This window comes from Ranitomeya imitator, chromosome 4 (genome assembly GCF_032444005.1).
Source record: "Ranitomeya imitator isolate aRanImi1 chromosome 4, aRanImi1.pri, whole genome shotgun sequence".
NCBI lineage: Eukaryota > Metazoa > Chordata > Amphibia > Anura > Dendrobatidae > Ranitomeya > Ranitomeya imitator.
The window spans coordinates 670,449,324-670,467,596 of NC_091285.1; the positions used below are offsets into that span (position 1 = coordinate 670,449,324).

The following is an 18,273-nucleotide window of genomic DNA, read 5'->3' on the forward strand; positions in this document are numbered from 1 at the left end:
TGTGTAGCTCAGTGCTGGTGTTGCAGCTCTGTGTAGCTCAGTGCCTGGTGTTGCAGCTCTGTGTAGCTCAGTGCTGGTGTTGCAGCTCTGTGTAGCTCAGTGCCTGGTGCTGCAGATCTGTGTAGCTCAGTGCTGGTGTTGCAGCTCTGTGTAGCTCAGTGCCTGGTGTTGCAGCTCTGTGTAGCTCAGTGCTGGTGCTGCAGCTCTGTGTAGCTCAGTGCTGGTGTTGCAGCTCTGTGTAGCTCAGTGTCTGCTGCTGCAGCTCTGTGTAGCTCAGTGCTGGTGCTGCAGCTCTGTGTAGCTCAGTGCCTGGTGTTGCAGCTCTGTGTAGCTCAGTGTCTGCTGCTGCAGCTCTGTGTAGCTCAGTGCTGGTGCTGCAGCTCTGTGTAGCTCAGTGCCTGGTGCTGCAGATCTGTGTAGCTCAGTCTCAAACTTGACCATTTCCAAGGAGGATGATTGCCCTTTCCCACTGATCTTGATGTATTTCAATTTGCACTTTAAAAGAGCTTGAAAAGTAATTGTAAAATCAACTCGTGTTCTTACTATACTGTGCAAAACTGAATGCACGTGAGCGTATAGCTGGGACTTTACCTTATCAATGTGCTAGTAAATAAAGTGGGTAAATGTAAAGGAGACCTAAGAATAGGTCATATACAATCCAATCATGCAATGCTGGACTGTCTTTGTGTTCCAGTAACCAAGTACTCTGATAGCTGTTGAGTCTGCAGCGCTATACAACGTATACGCCATCAGGCAGGTAACAGGAACAAGAAGACAAACTGGTGTCAACTTATTAGGCAAATAAGGTGGCACCAGTACTTCTGGGTAAGGGTGAGAGACACTGATTTATAGAATAAAAAGGTTGAATATTCTAGAAAACCTATTTGCAAATAGTCTTAAAAAAATCTTAGCTGAAAGAGTTTTACTTTAGGATATGTCATTAATATCAGATCTGTGGAGGCCCAGTTACAAACAGTGAATCAATCAGGAATCATGGCATCCCAAAGAACGTACATATCCATCATCATTTACCATGCAGAGCTCCATGTATTCTGTAACAGCTGTGCCTGGTGCTGCAGCTCTGTGCAGCTCAGTGCTGGTACTGAATCTCTGTGTATCTCAGTGCCTGGTGTTGCAGCTCTGTGTAGCTCAGTGTCTGCTGCTGCAGCTCTGTGTAGCTCAGTGCTGGTGCTGCAGCTCTGTGTAGCTCAGTGCTGGTGCTGCAGCTCTGTGTAGCTCAGTGCCTGGTGTTGCAGCTCTGTGTAGCTCAGTGTCTGCTGCTGCAGCTTTGTGTAGCTCAGTGCTGGTGCTGCAGCTCTGTGTAGCTCAGTGCCTGGTGCTGCAGATCTGTGTAGCTCAGTGCTGGTGTTGCAGCTCTGTGTAGCTCAGTGCCTGGTGTTGCAGCTCTGTGTAGCTCAGTGCTGGTGTTGCAGCTCTGTGTAGCTCAGTGCCTGGTGCTGCAGATCTGTGTAGCTCAGTGCTGGTGTTGCAGCTCTGTGTAGCTCAGTGCCTGGTGTTGCAGCTCTGTGTAGCTCAGTGCTGGTGCTGCAGCTCTGTGTAGCTCAGTGCTGGTGTTGCAGCTCTGTGTAGCTCAGTGTCTGCTGCTGCAGCTCTGTGTAGCTCAGTGCTGGTGCTGCAGCTCTGTGTAACTCAGTGCCTGGTGTTGCAGCTCTGTGTAGCTCAGTGTCTGCTGCTGCAGCTCTGTGTAGCTCAGTGCTGGTGCTGCAGCTCTGTGTAGCTCAGTGCCTGGTGCTGCAGATCTGTGTAGCTCAGTGCTGGTGTTGCAGCTCTGTGTAGCTCAGTGCCTGGTGTTGCAGCTCTGTGTAGCTCAGTGTCTGCTGCTGCAGCTCTGTGTAGCTCAGTGCTGGTGCTGCAGCTCTGTGTAGCTCAGTGCCTGGTGCTGCAGATCTGTGTAGCTCAGTGCTGGTGTTGCAGCTCTGTGTAGCTCAGTGCCTGGTGTTGCAGCTCTGTGTAGCTCAGTGCCTGGTGTTGCAGCTCTGTGTAGCTCAGTGCCTGGTGCTGCAGCTCTGTGTAGCTCAGTGTCTGCTGCTGCAGCTCTGTGTGGCTCAGTGCTGGTGCTGCAGCTCTGTGTAGCTCAGTGCCTGGTGCTGCAGCTCTGTGTAGCTCAGTGCTGGTGTTGCAGCTCTGTGTAGCTCAGTGGCTGGTGTTGCAGCTCTGTATAGCTCAGTGCCTAATGTTGCAGCTCCGTGTAGCTCAGTGTCTGGTGCTGCAGCTCCGTGTAGCTCAGTGTCTGGTGCGGCAGCTCTGTGTAGCTCAGTGCCTGGTGTTGCAGCTCTGTGTAGCTCAGTGTCTGCTGCTGCAGCTCTGTGTAGCTCAGTGTCTGCTGCTGCAGCTCTGTGTAGCTCAGTGCTGGTGCTGCAGCTCTGTGTAGCTCAGTGCCTGATGTTGCAGCTCTGTGTAGCTCAGTGCCTGGTGTTGCAGCTCTGTGTAGGTCAGTGTCTGCTGCTGCAGCTCTGTGTATCTCAGTGCCTGGTGCTGCAGCTCTGTGTATCTCAGTGCCTGGTGCTGCAGCTCTGTGTAGCTCAGTGTCTGGTGCTGCAGCTCTGTGTAGCTCAGTGCCTGGTGTTGCAGCTCTGTGTAGCTCAGTGCCTGGTGTTGCAGCTCTGTGTAGCTCGGTGCCTGGTGTTGCAGCTCTGTGTAGCTCGGTGCCTGGTGTTGCAGCTCTGTGTAGCTCGGTGCCTGGTGTTGCAGCTCTGTGTAGCTCGGTGCCTGGTGTTGCAGCTCTGTGTAGCTCGGTGCCTGGTGTTGCAGCTCTGTGTAGCTCAGTGTCTGGTGCTGCAGCTCTGTGTAGCTCAGAGCCAAACAATGAAATTGACCTATAATGCCAGAAACAGCAATTATAAAATGTAGAGAGGTGAGCCTGGTAAACAGTGAAGGGAGTGCAGCCTTTGCTGGAGTACTGTAACCCCTTTGGCCTGCTAATTGTTGAGGGCACCAAGAATCAGAACTTCACAGACCTGATATTCATGGCATATCCTAAGGAATAGTCTAGCAGTATCAAAGTCCCAGAAAACACATTCAGAGCAGAGAAAAACAATACAAACTCTCACTCTGGGATACTTAGCATGTCAATCTATTACATGCACACTACATTGATTTTACTCAGAACTGTCTGCTGTCCCACAGATCACTGGGAGGTTAGAAGTAGAACATCCTGTCATTACCATATCACCAGTGAATCATTTTATTACTATTTTAACTATAACAATACTATAAAAACTTAAAGGGGCGGTCTCACAAGCCTACAAACAAGGTACATTTTAAACAAAAGAGCTTGAAATATTAATAAGTTCCACAAATGGCGGTGTTAAAAAAAAAATGTTCCTGTGCTGAGATGTACTGTGTTATTTTCTGTCCGATGATGTAGAGCTGCTGTAATTCATGGTTACTCATACACAAAGGTGAAAACATAAGTGAATATACCGGTGACACAGCAGGTACTCTCAGCTGCCTGTTTGTGTGGGGGAACATTTTCCCTGACTGTTTGTTTTATCACAGGAGCGAGTGTTTCTGCCATCTTACCAGCGCTGTAAATTCATTATAAATCAAATCAGTGATACATGAGCTCAGCAGCAACCGTAGCTCCTATGTCAGTTACATGATTTACCTGACTTATGATAATCTCACAGATTGGTGACATGGAAGAAACACTCATTCCTGTAATAAAACAAACAGGCAGGGAATTTTGTTAACTCACACACTCACACAAAGGGATCTAAGGGGTAATGTTTGTCCTTGTGGAGAGTGACTTGCTTAGCCTGGCATGTCAGAGTGAGGAGACTTATACGGCATGCATGCTCCTCTGGGAAAGTTAAATATGCAAATTGCTTCTTCAGAGAGGAAGAGGACTTGAACTCTAGCACCAGTTATTGGAAGTAGAAATAATAAAAGTCAATATCGACCCTTTAACAAGCCTTGCAAAATGACAGAATAAAAGCCAAACCAGAATCTTAATTTGCAGACACTGTGTTTCAGGGTGTTGCCCCTCGTCAGTGCAAAGTATCAGATCTGATTTAGCTAGGTGAGAGGTTTAAGACTGGGATCTAAGGGGTACGGTTTCTCTTTTTGGAGAGTGACAAGCCAGGAATGCATGACTTATAAGTCTCCTCACTCGGACATGCCAGGTCTTATGCTTTGTCTCCTGTCCAGGAGCTGTGTATGTGCGGCCATGAACTGCATCAGCTCTGCATGGTTGGACACAGCCATTACACAGCACAAAGCAGGGGCACAATTTTAAGATTAAGCACAGGAATATTTTTTTAAGCACATCTAATTGGGAAACTTAACACTGCAAGATCTACTGATCAAAGTGTACTTTGTGGGAAAAGGGTACAGGGGAGACATACTTTTTTATGTATAATAATAATAGTTGTCATAATTAATACACTCCATTACACATGTACAAGTGGAAGACATTCTCCACTTCAATATTATATCACTAGCTCAGTTCTAGTCCTTGACATCCAGTTTGAGAATTCAGCCACAACATCCAAACATACAAAATTAGAATAATGTGTATAGAATAACAGTGGGTACAAACAGTATAGTGTTCAGAAAAATCTAAACTTGAATGGAATAAGAACAACAAACAAACAATCCAAAGCTTATATGGATAAAATACATTGGTGGAAAGAAAGAGTGAGAGAAAAACACATAGCAAACCATACAGGAATATAAACGGTTACAAGTGCAGAAGCTGTGAAGGAGGTCTTGTATCTCCAGTGTCTATGACTCGGGCAGCTGTCTTCTCTCCATCCTTCTTAGAGTGGGGGTGTCTTGACTTTTCTGTACTCCCACTCTTCTTTGTGACCCGTGAATAACACAATAGAGTTAATTTAGTTTCTTCCGTGTTCTCCAAGATGAGTATAATATAACTCCTGGGGCCAGTCACAAGTCTTTGTGAAAGTTTTGTCTTGTGCGCTGGATTACATCCTGAGCTTCTATGAGTCCCATGTTTATTAGATAATAGATATTATGGCAGATCTACAATCAGGACTAAGGTAGAGAAGATGGAGCTAAGGAGTAGAGGGTTCCACTTATGGATGATACGAAGTAGAAAACTCAGCACCACAAAAAAAGAAAATGGGACTGTCAGTCTTCCTGCACTGTTATTTATTTTGATAGTTAAAACAGATATGGTCCAACCTGGACTTACATCCTGTAGCATTTCTGGTTGACAACTTTTGCTACACACAGATGTCCTTGACAAAGACTGTGTTTGGTTGAAACATTCGACCACATCTGTTTTGACTCCTTGCCAGATCAACATAAATAACACTGCAGCACTGCAGCCTACAGTCCCATTTTCTTTTTTTGTGGTCCTGAGGTTTCTACTTTGATTAGTCTGGACCACGAGTCCCTTCCTTCCTCGAGCACACTATATTTAAAAGGACAGTTCTCCTTCATCCACTCCTGGATGATAATCGGAACGGGCTAAACTTATAACCTCATTCTCCTCTGCAGCATTGGTACTTACAAATTCCCATTGGATAGAATGAAGAGTAACAATAGCCAGTGCTTCAAGGACTTATCTTGCTTCGTAGTCTGCATTGTTTGCCAAAGTCTTCAGACAAGAACGTATATGCAACAACTATTGGGCCATTGGAGAGAGAGGGCTGCGCCATAGCTGGTCACTGTCTATTTGTCATTTGGTGTTGACAACTACCACTGTAGGCTATGCAGAATCTACACGCTATAGCTGGCATGGACCAGCAAATGTCCAGAGAGGGAGCCAAGCATTACTCTTTAGGTCAGTGTTTTCATATATTCGCTATAAACTACTCGTTGATGGAGAGTGATAATGCATTGTAAACCTGAATGAGCTGGAACTAAAGCTAAACTGGCTCCTTAAGGCTAATGGGTGTTTATAGAGATGCAAAAACACTCATCTTGCTAAAGTTATTTCTGGAGATCTGTCGCTGAAATATAAACCTGATTGTTCATATAAAGACAACATTCAATAATAAACACCCCATGTAACGGACAAGGAGCCACCAAGACAAGCGTTACTCCCCGAGTCACCCAATCTTGACCAATTAGGAGGAACATCTAGAGGAACGTTCCAAAGCTAAGAAAAGATTGAAGAGTAAATCCACAAATGGCAAAAGGCATTATCTTATAATTGGCTATAATATCATGAAAGTTAAAGAAGACATTGGGCCAGAAAACTTTACCAGTGAGATTCTCCACATCAGTTGGATCTTTGCAAAGACAACCAGTACTGTACTTTCTAAGACCTGCAGGCATGGCATCTCACTCAGCTGACCAGAACTCTAATCTGTACCTGTGATTGATAATGACCAACAGGATGGTTACCATTAAGTGGTTCTCTTTCTCCTAGAGGAGAACCAATGTGCATACTTTTTCCCAAGGGAGCAGACAAGTACCGTAGTAGATCTTTTGCTCACAGCAAAAAATTGAGAGACAATAGTAAAGTTAATCTTTAGAATATCAGCCTTGTTTCCCGTATTCACTTTTTTATCATCTCACCGTCCACCCAATTTTCACTTTCTTTGGATGGTTTCAAGCTCATGGCTTATTTTTTTTTTACAAACGGTGTCTATTCACTTCCATTTACGTTCTTCCAGCTGTTTCTTTTGTCGTCTTCTGGAATTTTCGATTATTTTTTGTTTTCTTCTTCAGCATTCTGTATTATGTCATCTTGATAGATCTTGGTTAACACTTTGGTCTTCACCTGATGCTTTATTTGAACACTGACTCATCTATAGTATTTTCTTTTTTTTTTCTTTCATGTTTATTAAGCTGATTGATGACTTTTTCTTTTAATTAATATTTGATTAATCCACTCCCCCCTCACTCATAAATCTTGTATTAAATTGAGTAGATCAAGTGACTCACCAGGCAGCCGGATCATACTCTGCCCAGATTCTCACATATTCATCTAGGTGATGTGGACCCAAAATGGAGGAATCACGGGTTAAATATTCAAAGTTATCCATGATGACAGCGACAAACAGGTTTAACATCTGCAGAGGGAGAACAACTATGACAACATGTGTCCACAAATCAACAATACCACTACAAAAGTGTGTGACTATAACCTCCAACATGCTTTTGTCCAACATACATACATATATACATACCCTCTTAGACCGGGGAAATCATTTTGTTTTTGATCACACAAGTGTTCTAGTTATATCTTGGGAATACTCACAATGAGTTTCCGTCCACTACAAAAGATGTGATTCTGCTGCCTATCTGGTGCAATATTGCTGCGTAGACCCAACGGAAGAGTGAAATAAAATTCTTCGGAATTGCTCCAGATTTCAGACCGAAAACCCACGGTAATTTACAGTAAAAATATATACTATACAGGAGATTGTAAAGCCCCCCATTCACATATAGTGGGCAAATCTGCGCAAACTTTATGCCATGCTGTGGATTTCCTAGTTTTCAGAACACGTAATCTATTGCAGAAATTTTCAATAAATACGGTGGAATCCACACTGAAATGTGCATGGGGATTTTTCTGTGGATTAGTTGTGCTATTCAACTTTAAAAAAAAAAATCTGCAGTTTGTGGATAGAGATTTAAAGCACAGTTTCATGTTGAATGAAATGTATCGGGAATGACGCAAACAGCAAATTCCCAATTTATATTTCTTACAATCCGCAAAGATAATAGAACAGATGCCAGAGAAGTCAATGGGGGCTGTAAAATTGCATCTCTGGGTCTATTTACTGTGTGTGTGTACTTTTTTTCCCAAAAAAAATAATTTGCTAGCAAGGAGGACTCTGCACCTGGCCACACACCTGACATAGCACCCTATCGAGACATACAGTGAACAATATTGTATTGTGCAGGTTGCACTTCCACGTGGAGGCCGACCTGTGATCATTCTATCACGATTACACCTTAAATCTATTGTAAATTGTAAGAACTCCTACATGATATTTATTCCTCCATCCAAACATTTTATAAACATATTATCAATAATCTCAGAGCTGCGACACTCACCAGGAATGAGCAAAGGAAGATGAAAGACACAAAGTAGAAATACGCAAACTCGCTCCCACAGTCCTTCTCCTTTATTCCCGACTGACTGTCACACAGCTTCCCACCCAAACAAGACAGCATGATATCATGCCACGCTTCACCGGTGGCGCTCCTGTGGGATAGGAAGGTGCACGGCAGAGTTACAATATTATAATACTCATGTTTTACTATTCTCCTGGGATCATCTAGTGTTAGTTACATAGGTTGAAAAAAAGACCACAGTCCATTAAGTTGAACCTCTCCACCAATCGTACATTTTGTCGCTAAGTTAGCTAAAACCCACAATGTTATATGTATTGAGGAAATCATCCATTGTGTAACATTATGTGCTACACAAAAAATAAAAATCTCATGAAATTATACTTTAAGTAATACCCTATTATAGGTCACAACAGTAGGAGATAATTTCATTGATAATGACTAGATAAGAAGAAATCTTACCGAAAAAGTAACATGAGAGCTTGGAAAAATGTACGAAAGTTATTGTGCTCAGTTATAGCCGTATCATCTTCCTGCTCCAGGGATATGTTACCAAAGACCTGAAAACAGAGAGGAAGTGTGGCAGAAAGATGGAAAGGATCAGACATGGCTGAACATGTATTGATATGACCCTCAGTCTCAACACTTTTTCAGCCTCTAACATATTTTCCTCCAGGATTGCACTGTATTTAGCTCCATTCATCTTCCCATCAACTCTGACCTGCTGAAGTAAAAGGCTCCTCCCAGCATGATGCAGCCACCATGTTTGATGGTGGGGATGGTGTTTTTAGGGTTATGTGTAGTGTTCGTTTTTCACCACACATGATATTTTGCACTATGCCCAAAAAGTTCTACTTTAATCTCATCTCAATTAAGTACCTTCTTCAAAATGCCATGTAGGGGGCACAGAAAGCCTGTGGAAAAAGGTGCTCTGGTCACGTGAGACCAAACTAGAACTTTTGGGGGTAAATGCAAAACACTATGTGTGGCAGAAAATTAACACTGCCCATCAGTTTGAAAACACCATCCCCATCATCAAACATGGTGGTGGCTTCATCTGACGGAGACAACCTGGGAGACAGCACCATTTTGCTCTATATTTGTGTATTTATACTTGGAGTCAGAATAATAGAGCTGCACTAATTCTAGCACTGACCTGCATGCCGATAATGGCATAAATGAAGAAGAGCATAGCGATCAGCAGGCAGACATAGGGCAGCGCCTGTGGAGAGGAAAAAAATGATGTAAATATCAAGCAGACAAATATCAAAAGTGAACTTTTATAAACTGGGAAACCCATATCGGGGAGATCTACCAATCCCTGAAACAAATAACACACCACACTTTTTAGACAGATTATGACATTTCTGGGTTTTTCTTCAGCCAAGATGGGGTGCAGAGTGTACATTAATGAGAAAAATGAACTTTTTTGAATTTACCAAATGGCTGCAATGAAACAAAGAGTGAAAAATTTCAAGGGGTCTGAATACTTTCCGTTCCCACTGTACATATATAAATAGTTACGTTTACATTCACATACCTTGAAAGATTGGACGAAGGTCCACAGAAGGATACGAATCGTGTAGCCTTGCCGCAGAAGCTTAATGAGACGTGCAGCTCGGAACAAACGCAGAAAACTCAGGTTGATAAAGTTGTCCTATAAAGTGAAAACGGGGAGGGAAAGTGGAGACCCAGTAAATACAGGCTAATGGGCATTAATTACTTATTGAGCAGCGAAATAAATAAATAAAATTATTATGGGGGGGAAAAATGGTTCGAAACTTAGCTGCAAATAGTGATGACAGGGTAGATTTCTAAAAACTACCGCCTCCTGACAACCAATTCGATTACAGACATTTTTTCAAGAGGAAGCAGCATCTTGATTGGTTGTTCTGGGAAACTCTTCCCGTTTGCACTAGTTTTTGTAAGTCTTAAAACCCCACGTCCTCCAGGAATAGAGAAGAGATACGTTCTAGGTGGAGCCCGGTCAGTCAGAAAAGTAACCAAAATAAAATAACGAAAATATCATGAGATTACAATAATTTTATTTATTTGTTTCTGATTGATTTTTGATTTTTTTTTTAAGCATTTGAAACCAGTGAACGTTTCGTAAACACTTGGGGCCCGTTTAAAGTCAGGGAAAAGGGTGCAGAGTGAGGAGACACTGTGGACCTCAGGTATGAAGACTAATGCAAAGTGGAGCGGTGGACTGGGTGTTAGCCACAGCAACCAATCAGACTCCACTCATGAATTTTTTGGATATGAAATGGTTAGATTTGATTGGCTACTATGGGCAACTCCGCCACCTTACTGTTTACACTAGCTTTCATACTCAAGAACCAGCAGGAGACCTCTTGACTCCTTCATCCCAACCAGGAGTTATGTGTTTTCCATTGGAGAAACAAGAGTCAAACCAAATGCACTGTATTTGGAAACAAGCAGCCATTTTACGTTAGGAGTGTTTGGCACATGCAGAGCTTGGGCTCCTCCACTCCTCTCACCAAAATATGGACTAAAGTGGTCATTGAAGTGGGAAGAGGGGTGCGCATTATTGGTTATGAGTCTCCTACACTCAGACATGGAACGGATCCCCCAATACACAGGGCCACATGTATAAAAAGCAGTGCCCACAAAATGTGGAGATGTTGACCATGGTAACCAATCACAATTTAGCTATAATTTTTCTAATGTATAAAAAAAAAATGATCTGATTGGTTCCTATAGACAACTCAACTCATTTTTGCCCGCACCAGCTTTCTTTCTTTTTTTTTATACATGGAGCCCATCTAGCCTATAGAGTTATCAGCTAGACATCAAATAAATGCATTCTCCCTGTCAGACACTATGAGAAACATGAAAGTATTTTCAAGTTATACTCTATCTTACTTTTAGTATTTCTTCTCCATTGCAAGGGATCCGTTGTATGTAGGTCCCAAATTAAAACAGGTGCTTCTGGGGTCCCAGCAGACACAAGTGGCCATCATACTTTAATATGACTTCAACTTTTATATACATGGTAGACATAAGTGTTTGTTTTGGCAGCATTTGCTGAGAGCTAGACAGCTGTCTATATGACCATGCATGAAGGGTTACATTTTATCTAAACTGCTAACTTTTAACATATGGGGGGGGGGGTTATGATGATAAGATGGTGGGCTGTCTTGGAAATACAAACTCTTCTTGGCATTTCTCTGACTTTGATAAGAGTAGGGAGAGTAAGAGTGGCATAGGCCTAGAGCCTTCCCTACAACAGCTGGATCTTCACGAGGAAAACTAGCACCTTCCAACATCCAAAAATTAAGTTATCAATGAAAAAAGACTATACTTCTCTGGTGGAGCGTAACTGGGATTGAAATTAATATTTAAAGCTATAACAAGCATTTTGCTAGGGAATTTAACTTGAAGGAGGACTCTCAAGTTGTTGTCTCTTGCGCAGCACACGGCTCTGCAGTCTCCTTACATCCTGGATGTTTGGGGAAGGGGGAGGTGCTAGTACTTAAGTGACAGTTCTGGTTCATTCTCCTACTACATATTAATGGTTTATTAGTTCTGAGTTTACATGGTTATCACTATATCTACACACAGCTCAGGAAAGTGAGCAGTGATCAGGAGAGCTGCTCTGAAAACTGCCGTTGATGAGTGCCAGGTGATTATGATTTTATAGGATTGATTAGAGCCCTGTCTGAAACTGTTAGGGAGGTGAGCAGCTAACTGCTACATATCAATCAATGGGCGAAAGAAAGCCGACTGGTATGTTAGGAGTTAACTCCTCTCCTGGAATGTAACTATTGCCCATACTAGGCCAGGCTTTGGAGGGCAAGTTCCATGAAAAAAAGCTGAACACAATGTAAGATAAAAGAATAAGCTTTATACTATATAAAAACTATATACATAGCTATAGATAAGGAGATGTCTATCCAATACTAATGGTTGGTGAAACTTTACCCATCCCAAGAAATGCCTGATTCCTCATGTGTTATAATGAGTTATTCTAGTTTCCTGAAGAGCTTGTTATTTTCCTTTTTTGTCTCAGTCTCAAGGGTTGTATCAGGTCTTTAATGCATATTACCACTTCATCAGATCAGACAGTGGAAGACACTTTAATATACATATAAATGAAGGCTATGTAGCAGATATTACAAAATGACCACGATCTCTTAATTAATTATGTAACCCATTTGTGAGAATAATTTTGGCCATTTTCTCAGGTACCCCAGAAGCTTCCTAGTATTTAGCTGGGACAATGCATCATGCACAGCAATAGGCAAAGCCAAAATCCTTAACAGGACCAAGGGGTCATGCAGTCTTGTTGAACTGTTAGATTTTAGGGGTGAAAGAGTTTTTTTGAGAGAAGAAGCGGAAAAAAGAGTCTGAGTGCACTACTGGAATGAAAAAGAATGGGAAGTGTTTTGTACTTGACTTGAGAGATGTAATGCTATCAATGGAGCTTCTATGTTTGGAATTGTGTAAGAATATGACTGTGCCTAAAGAAGTTAGTTACGACAGTCACTGTATGAATATTCATCAGGTGTAGTAAGGTGTACTACAGATGACAGCAGGTGTAGTGAGGTGTACTACAGATGACAGCAGGTGTAGTGAGGGGTACTATAGATGTGTAAGCAGTGAAATCACTGTATGAATAGACAGCAGGTGTAGTGAGGGGTACTATAGATGTGTAAGCAGTGATGTCACTGTATGAATAGACAGCAGGTGTAGAGAGGTGTACTACAGATGTGGAGCAGTGATGTCACTGTATGAATAGACAGCAGGTGTAGAGAGGTGTACTACAGATGTGGAAGCGGTGATGTCACTGTATGAATAGACAGCAGGTGTAGACAGATGTACTACAGATGTGGAAGCGGTGATGTCACTGTATGAATAGACAGCAGGTGTAGAGAGGTGTACTACAGATGTGGAAGCAGCGATGTCACTGTATGAATAGACAGCAGGTGTAGTGAGGTGTACTACAGATGTGGTAGCAGCGATATCACTGTATGAATAGACAGCAGGTGTAGAGAGGTGTACTACAGATGTGGAAGCGGTGATGTCACTGTATGAATAGACAGCAGGTGTAGAGAGGTGTACTACAGATGTGGTAGCAGCGATATCACTGTATGAATAGACAGCAGGTGTAGGGAGGTGTATTACAGATGTGGAAGCAGTGATGTCACTGTATGAATAGACAGCAGGTGTAGAGAGGTGTACTACAGATGTGGTAGCAGCGATATCACTGTATGAATAGACAGCAGGTGTAGAGAGGTGTACTACAGATGTGGTAGCAGCGATATCACTGTATGAATAGACAGCAGGTGTAGAGAGGTGTACTACAGATGTGGAAGCGGTGATGTCACTGTATGAATAGACAGCAGGTGTAGAGAGGTGTACTATAGATGTGTAAGCAGTGAAATCACTGTATGAATAGACAGCAGGTGTAGTGAGGGTTACTATAGATGTGTAAGCAGTGATGTCACTGTATGAATAGACAGCAGGTGTAGAGAGGTGTACTACAGATGTGGAAGCAGTGATGTCACTGTATGAATAGACAGCAGGTGTAGAGAGGTGTACTACAGATGGGGAGCAGTGATGTCACTGTATGAATAGACAGCAGGTGTAGAGAGGTGTACTACAGATGTGGTAGCAGCGATATCACTGTATGAATAGACAGCAGGTGTAGAGAGGTGTACTACAGATGTGGAAGCGGTGATGTCACTGTATGAATAGACAGCAGGTGTAGAGAGATGTACTACAGATGTGGTAGCAGCGATATCACTGTATGAATAGACAGCAGGTGTAGAGAGGTGTACTACAGATGTGGAAGCGGTGATGTCACTGTATGAATAGACAGCAGGTGTAGAGAGGTGTACTACAGATGTGGTAGCAGCGATATCACTGTATGAATAGACAGCAGGTGTAGGGAGGTGTATTACAGATGTGGAAGCAGTGATGTCACTGTATGAATAGACAGCAGGTGTAGAGAGGTGTACTACAGATGTGGTAGCAGCGATATCACTGTATGAATAAACAGCAGGTGTAGAGAGGTGTACTACAGATGTAGAAGCAGTGATGTCACTGTATGAATAGACAGCAGGTGTAGAGAGGTGTACTACAGATGTGGTAGCAGCGATATCACTATATGATTAGACAGCAGGTGTAGAGAGGTGTACTACAGATGTAGAAGCAGTGATGTCACTGTATGAATAGACAGCAGGTGTAGTGAGGTGTACTACAGATGTGGAAGCAACGATATCACTGTATGAATAGACAGCAGGAGTAGAGAGGTGTACTACAGATGTGGTAGCAGTGATATCACTGTATGAATAGACAACAGGTGTAGAGAGGTGTACTACAGATGTGGAAGAAGTGATGTCACTGTATGAATAGACAGCAGGTGTAGAGAGGTGTACTACAGATGTGGAAGCAGTGATATCACTGTATGAATAGACAGCAGGTGTAGAGAGGTGTACTACAGATGTGGAAGCGGTGATGTCACTGTATGAATAGACAGCAGGTGTAGAGAGGTGTACTACAGATGTGGTAGCAGCGATATCACTGTATGAATAGACAGCAGGTGTAGAGAGGTGTACTACAGATGTGGAAGCGGTGATGTCACTGTATGAATAGACAGCAGGTGTAGTGAGGTGTACTACAGATGTGGTAGCAGCGATATCACTGTATGAATAGACAGCAGGTGTAGAGAGGTGTAGTACAGATGTAGAACCAGTGATGTCACTATGAATAGACAGCAGGTGTAGTGAGGTGTACTACAGATGTGGAAGCAATGATATCACTGTATGAATAGACAGCAGGAGTAGAGAGGTGTACTACAGATGTGGAAGCAGTGATGTCACTGTATGAATAGACAGCAGGTGTAGTGAGGTGTACTACAGATGTGGAAGCAGTGATGTCACTGTATGAATAGACAGCAGGTGTAGTGAGGTGTACTACAGATGTGGAAGCACTGATGTCACTGTATGAATAGACAGCAGGTGTAGTGAGGTGTACTACAGATGTGGAAGCAGTGATGTCACTGTATGAATAGACAGCAGGAGTAGAGAGGTGTACTACAGATGTGAAAGCAGTGATGTCACTGTATGAATAGACAGCAGGTGTAGTGAGGTGTACTACAGATGTGGAGCAGTGATGTCACTGTATGAATAGACAGCAGGTGTAGAGGTGTACTACAGATGTGGAAGCAGTGATGTCACTGTATGAATAGACAGCAGGTGTAGAGGTGTACTACTGATGTGGAAGCAGTGATGTCACTGTATGAATAGACAGCAGGTGTAGAGAGGTGTACTACAGATATAGAAGCAGTGATGTCACTGTATGAATAGACAGCAGGTGTAGTGAGGTGTACTACAGATATAGAAGCAGTGATGTCACTGTATGGATAGACAGCAGGTGTAGAGAGGTGTACTACAGATATAGAAGCAGTGATGTCACTGTATGAATAGACAGCAGGTGTAGTGAGGTGTACTACAGATGTGGAAGCAGCGATATCACTGTATGAATAGACAGCAGGTGTAGAGAGGTGTACTACAGATGTGGAAGCAGTGATGTCACTGTATGAATAGACAGCAGGTGTAGAGAGGTGTACTAAAGATGTGGAAGCAGTGATGTCACTGTATGAATAGACAGCAGGTGTAGAGAGGTGTACTACAGATGTGGAAGCAGTGATGTCACTGTATGAATAGACAGCAGGTGTAGTGAGGTGCACTACAGATGTGGAAGCAGTGATGTCACTGTATGAATAGACGACAGGTGTAGTGAGGTGTGCTACAGATGTGGAGAGGTGTAGAGAGGTGTATGTCAGGAAAAGCTACTTTACTTTTCTAGCTCAGTTCATGAACTTGCAGCTCTTTGGCACTCCCCTTACCCTCAGGTCAGACAGGGAACTGCATCTAGGATAAATAGTTGCCGGAGAGGCTGCCCTGCCGTGTGCTGTTTATCGGGGCACTCGGCAGTGAGGGCAGTATATATATATATACAGTTAGGGCCAGAAATATTTGGACAGTGACACAATTTTCGCGAGTTGGGCTCTGCATGCCACCACATTGGATTTGAAATGAAACCTCCACAACAGAATTCAAGTGCAGATTGTAACGTTTAATTTGAAGGGTTGAACAAAAATATCTGATAGAAAATGTAGGAATTGTACACATTTCTTTACAAACAGTCCACATTTTAGGAGGTCAAAAGTAATTGGACAAATAAACATAACCCAAACAAAATATTTTTATTTTCAATATTTTGTTGCAAATCCTTTGGAGGCAATCACTGCCTTAAGTCTGGAACCCATGGACATCACCAAACGCTGGGTTTCCTCCTTCTTAATGCTTTGCCAGGCCTTTACAGCCGCAGCCTTCAGGTCTTGCTTGTTTGTGGGTCTTTCCGTCTTAAGTCTGGATTTGAGCAAGTGAAATGCATGCTCAATTGGGTTTAGATCTGGAGATTGACTTGGCCATTGCAGAATGTTCCACTTTTTGGCACTCATGAACTCCTGGGTAGCTTTGGCTGTATGCTTGGGGTCATTGTCCATCTGTACTATGAAGCGCCGTCCAATCAACTTTGCAGCATTTGGCTGAATCTGGGCTGAAAGTATATCCCGGTACACTTCAGAATTCATCCGGCTACTCTTGTCTGCTCTTATGTCATTAATAAACACAAGTGACCCAGTGCCATTGAAAGCCATGCATGCCCATGCCATCACGTTGCCTCCACCATGTTTTACAGAGGATGTGGTGTGCCTTGGATCATGTGCCGTTCCCTTTCTTCTCCAAACTTTTTTCTTCCCATCATTCTGGTACAGGTTGATCTTTGTCTCATCTGTCCATAGAATACTTTTCCAGAACTGAGCTGGCTTCTTGAGGTGTTTTTCTGCAAATTTAACTCTGGCCTGTCTTTTTTTGGTATTGATGAATGGTTTGCATCTAGATGTGAACCCTTTGTATTTACTGTCATGGAGTTTTCTCTTTACTGTTGACTTAGAGACAGATACACCTACTTCACTGAGAGTGTTCTGGACTTCAGTTGATGTTGTGAACGGGTTCTTCTTCACCAAATTAAGTATGCGGCGATCATCCACCACTGTTGTCATCCGTGGACGCCCAGGCCTTTTTGAGTTCCCAAGCTCACCAGTCAATTCCTTTTTTCTCAGAATGTACCCAACTGTTGATTTTGCTACTCCAATCATGTCTGCTATCTCTCTGATGGATTTTTTCTTTTTTTTCAGCCTCAGGATGTTCTGCTTCACCTCAATTGAGAGTTCCTTTGACCGCATGTTGTCTGCTCACAGCAACAGCTTCCAAATGCCAAACCACACACCTGGAATCCACCCCTGACCTTTTAACTACTTCATTGATTACAGGTTAACGAGGGAGACGCCTTCAGAGTTAATTGCAGCCCTTAGAGTCCATTGTCCAATTACTTTTGGTCCCTTGAAAAAGAGGACGCTATGCATTACAGAGCTATGATTCCTAAACCCTTTCTCCGATTTGGATGTGGAAACTATCATATTGCAGCTGGGAGTGTGCACTTTCAGCCCATATTATATATATAATTGTATTTCTGAACATGTTTTTGTAAACAGCTAAAATAACAAAACTTGTGTCACTGTCCAAATATTTCTGGCCCTAACTGTATATATATATATATATATATATATATATATATATATACAGTGGGGCAAAAAAGTATTTAGTCAGTCAGCAATAGTGCAAGTTCCACCACTTAAAAAGATGAGAGGCGTCTGTAATTTACATCATAGGTAGACCTCAACTATGGGAGACAAACTGAGAAAAAAAAATCCAGAAAATCACATTGTCTGTTTTTTTAACATTTTATTTGCATATTATGGTGGAAAATAAGTATTTGGTCAGAAACAAACAATCAAGATTTCTGGCTCTCACAGACCTGTAACTTCTTCTTTAAGAGTCTCCTCTTTCCTCCACTCATTACCTGTAGTAATGGCACCTGTTTAAACTTGTTATCAGTATAAAAAGACACCTGTGCACACCCTCAAACAGTCTGACTCCAAACTCCACTATGGTGAAGACCAAAGAGCTGTCAAAGGACACCAGAAACAAAATTGGAGCCCTGCACCAGGCTGGGAAGACTGAATCTGCAATAGCCAACCAGCTTGGAGTGAAAAAATCAACAGTGGGAGCAATAATTAGAAAATGGAAGACATACAAGACCACTGATAATCTCCCTCGATCTGGGGCTCCACGCAAAATCCCACCCCGTGGGGTCAGAATG

At 42.7% G+C, this 18,273-nt stretch overlaps 1 protein-coding gene across 7 annotated transcripts in view; it reads right to left on the reverse strand.

Moving 5' to 3' along the window:
* The window catches only part of CACNA1A (calcium voltage-gated channel subunit alpha1 A), a 473,240-nt gene that overhangs the window by 99,557 nt on the left and 355,410 nt on the right, over positions 1-18,273 (reverse strand). For all 7 annotated transcript variants that reach the window (XR_011320871.1, XM_069767267.1, XM_069767264.1 and 4 more), the window contains exons 32-36: positions 9,557-9,673; positions 9,173-9,238; positions 8,479-8,576; positions 7,999-8,149; positions 6,880-7,007 (exon numbers count right to left, since the gene is read on the reverse strand). Coding sequence is in view for 6 of the 7 variants with exons in the window: in XM_069767267.1 (XP_069623368.1) it covers positions 6,880-7,007; positions 7,999-8,149; positions 8,479-8,576; positions 9,173-9,238; positions 9,557-9,673 (560 nt within the window). In the remaining variant the exon portion in view is untranslated. The remainder of the gene's footprint in view (positions 1-6,879; positions 7,008-7,998; positions 8,150-8,478; positions 8,577-9,172; positions 9,239-9,556; positions 9,674-18,273) is intronic.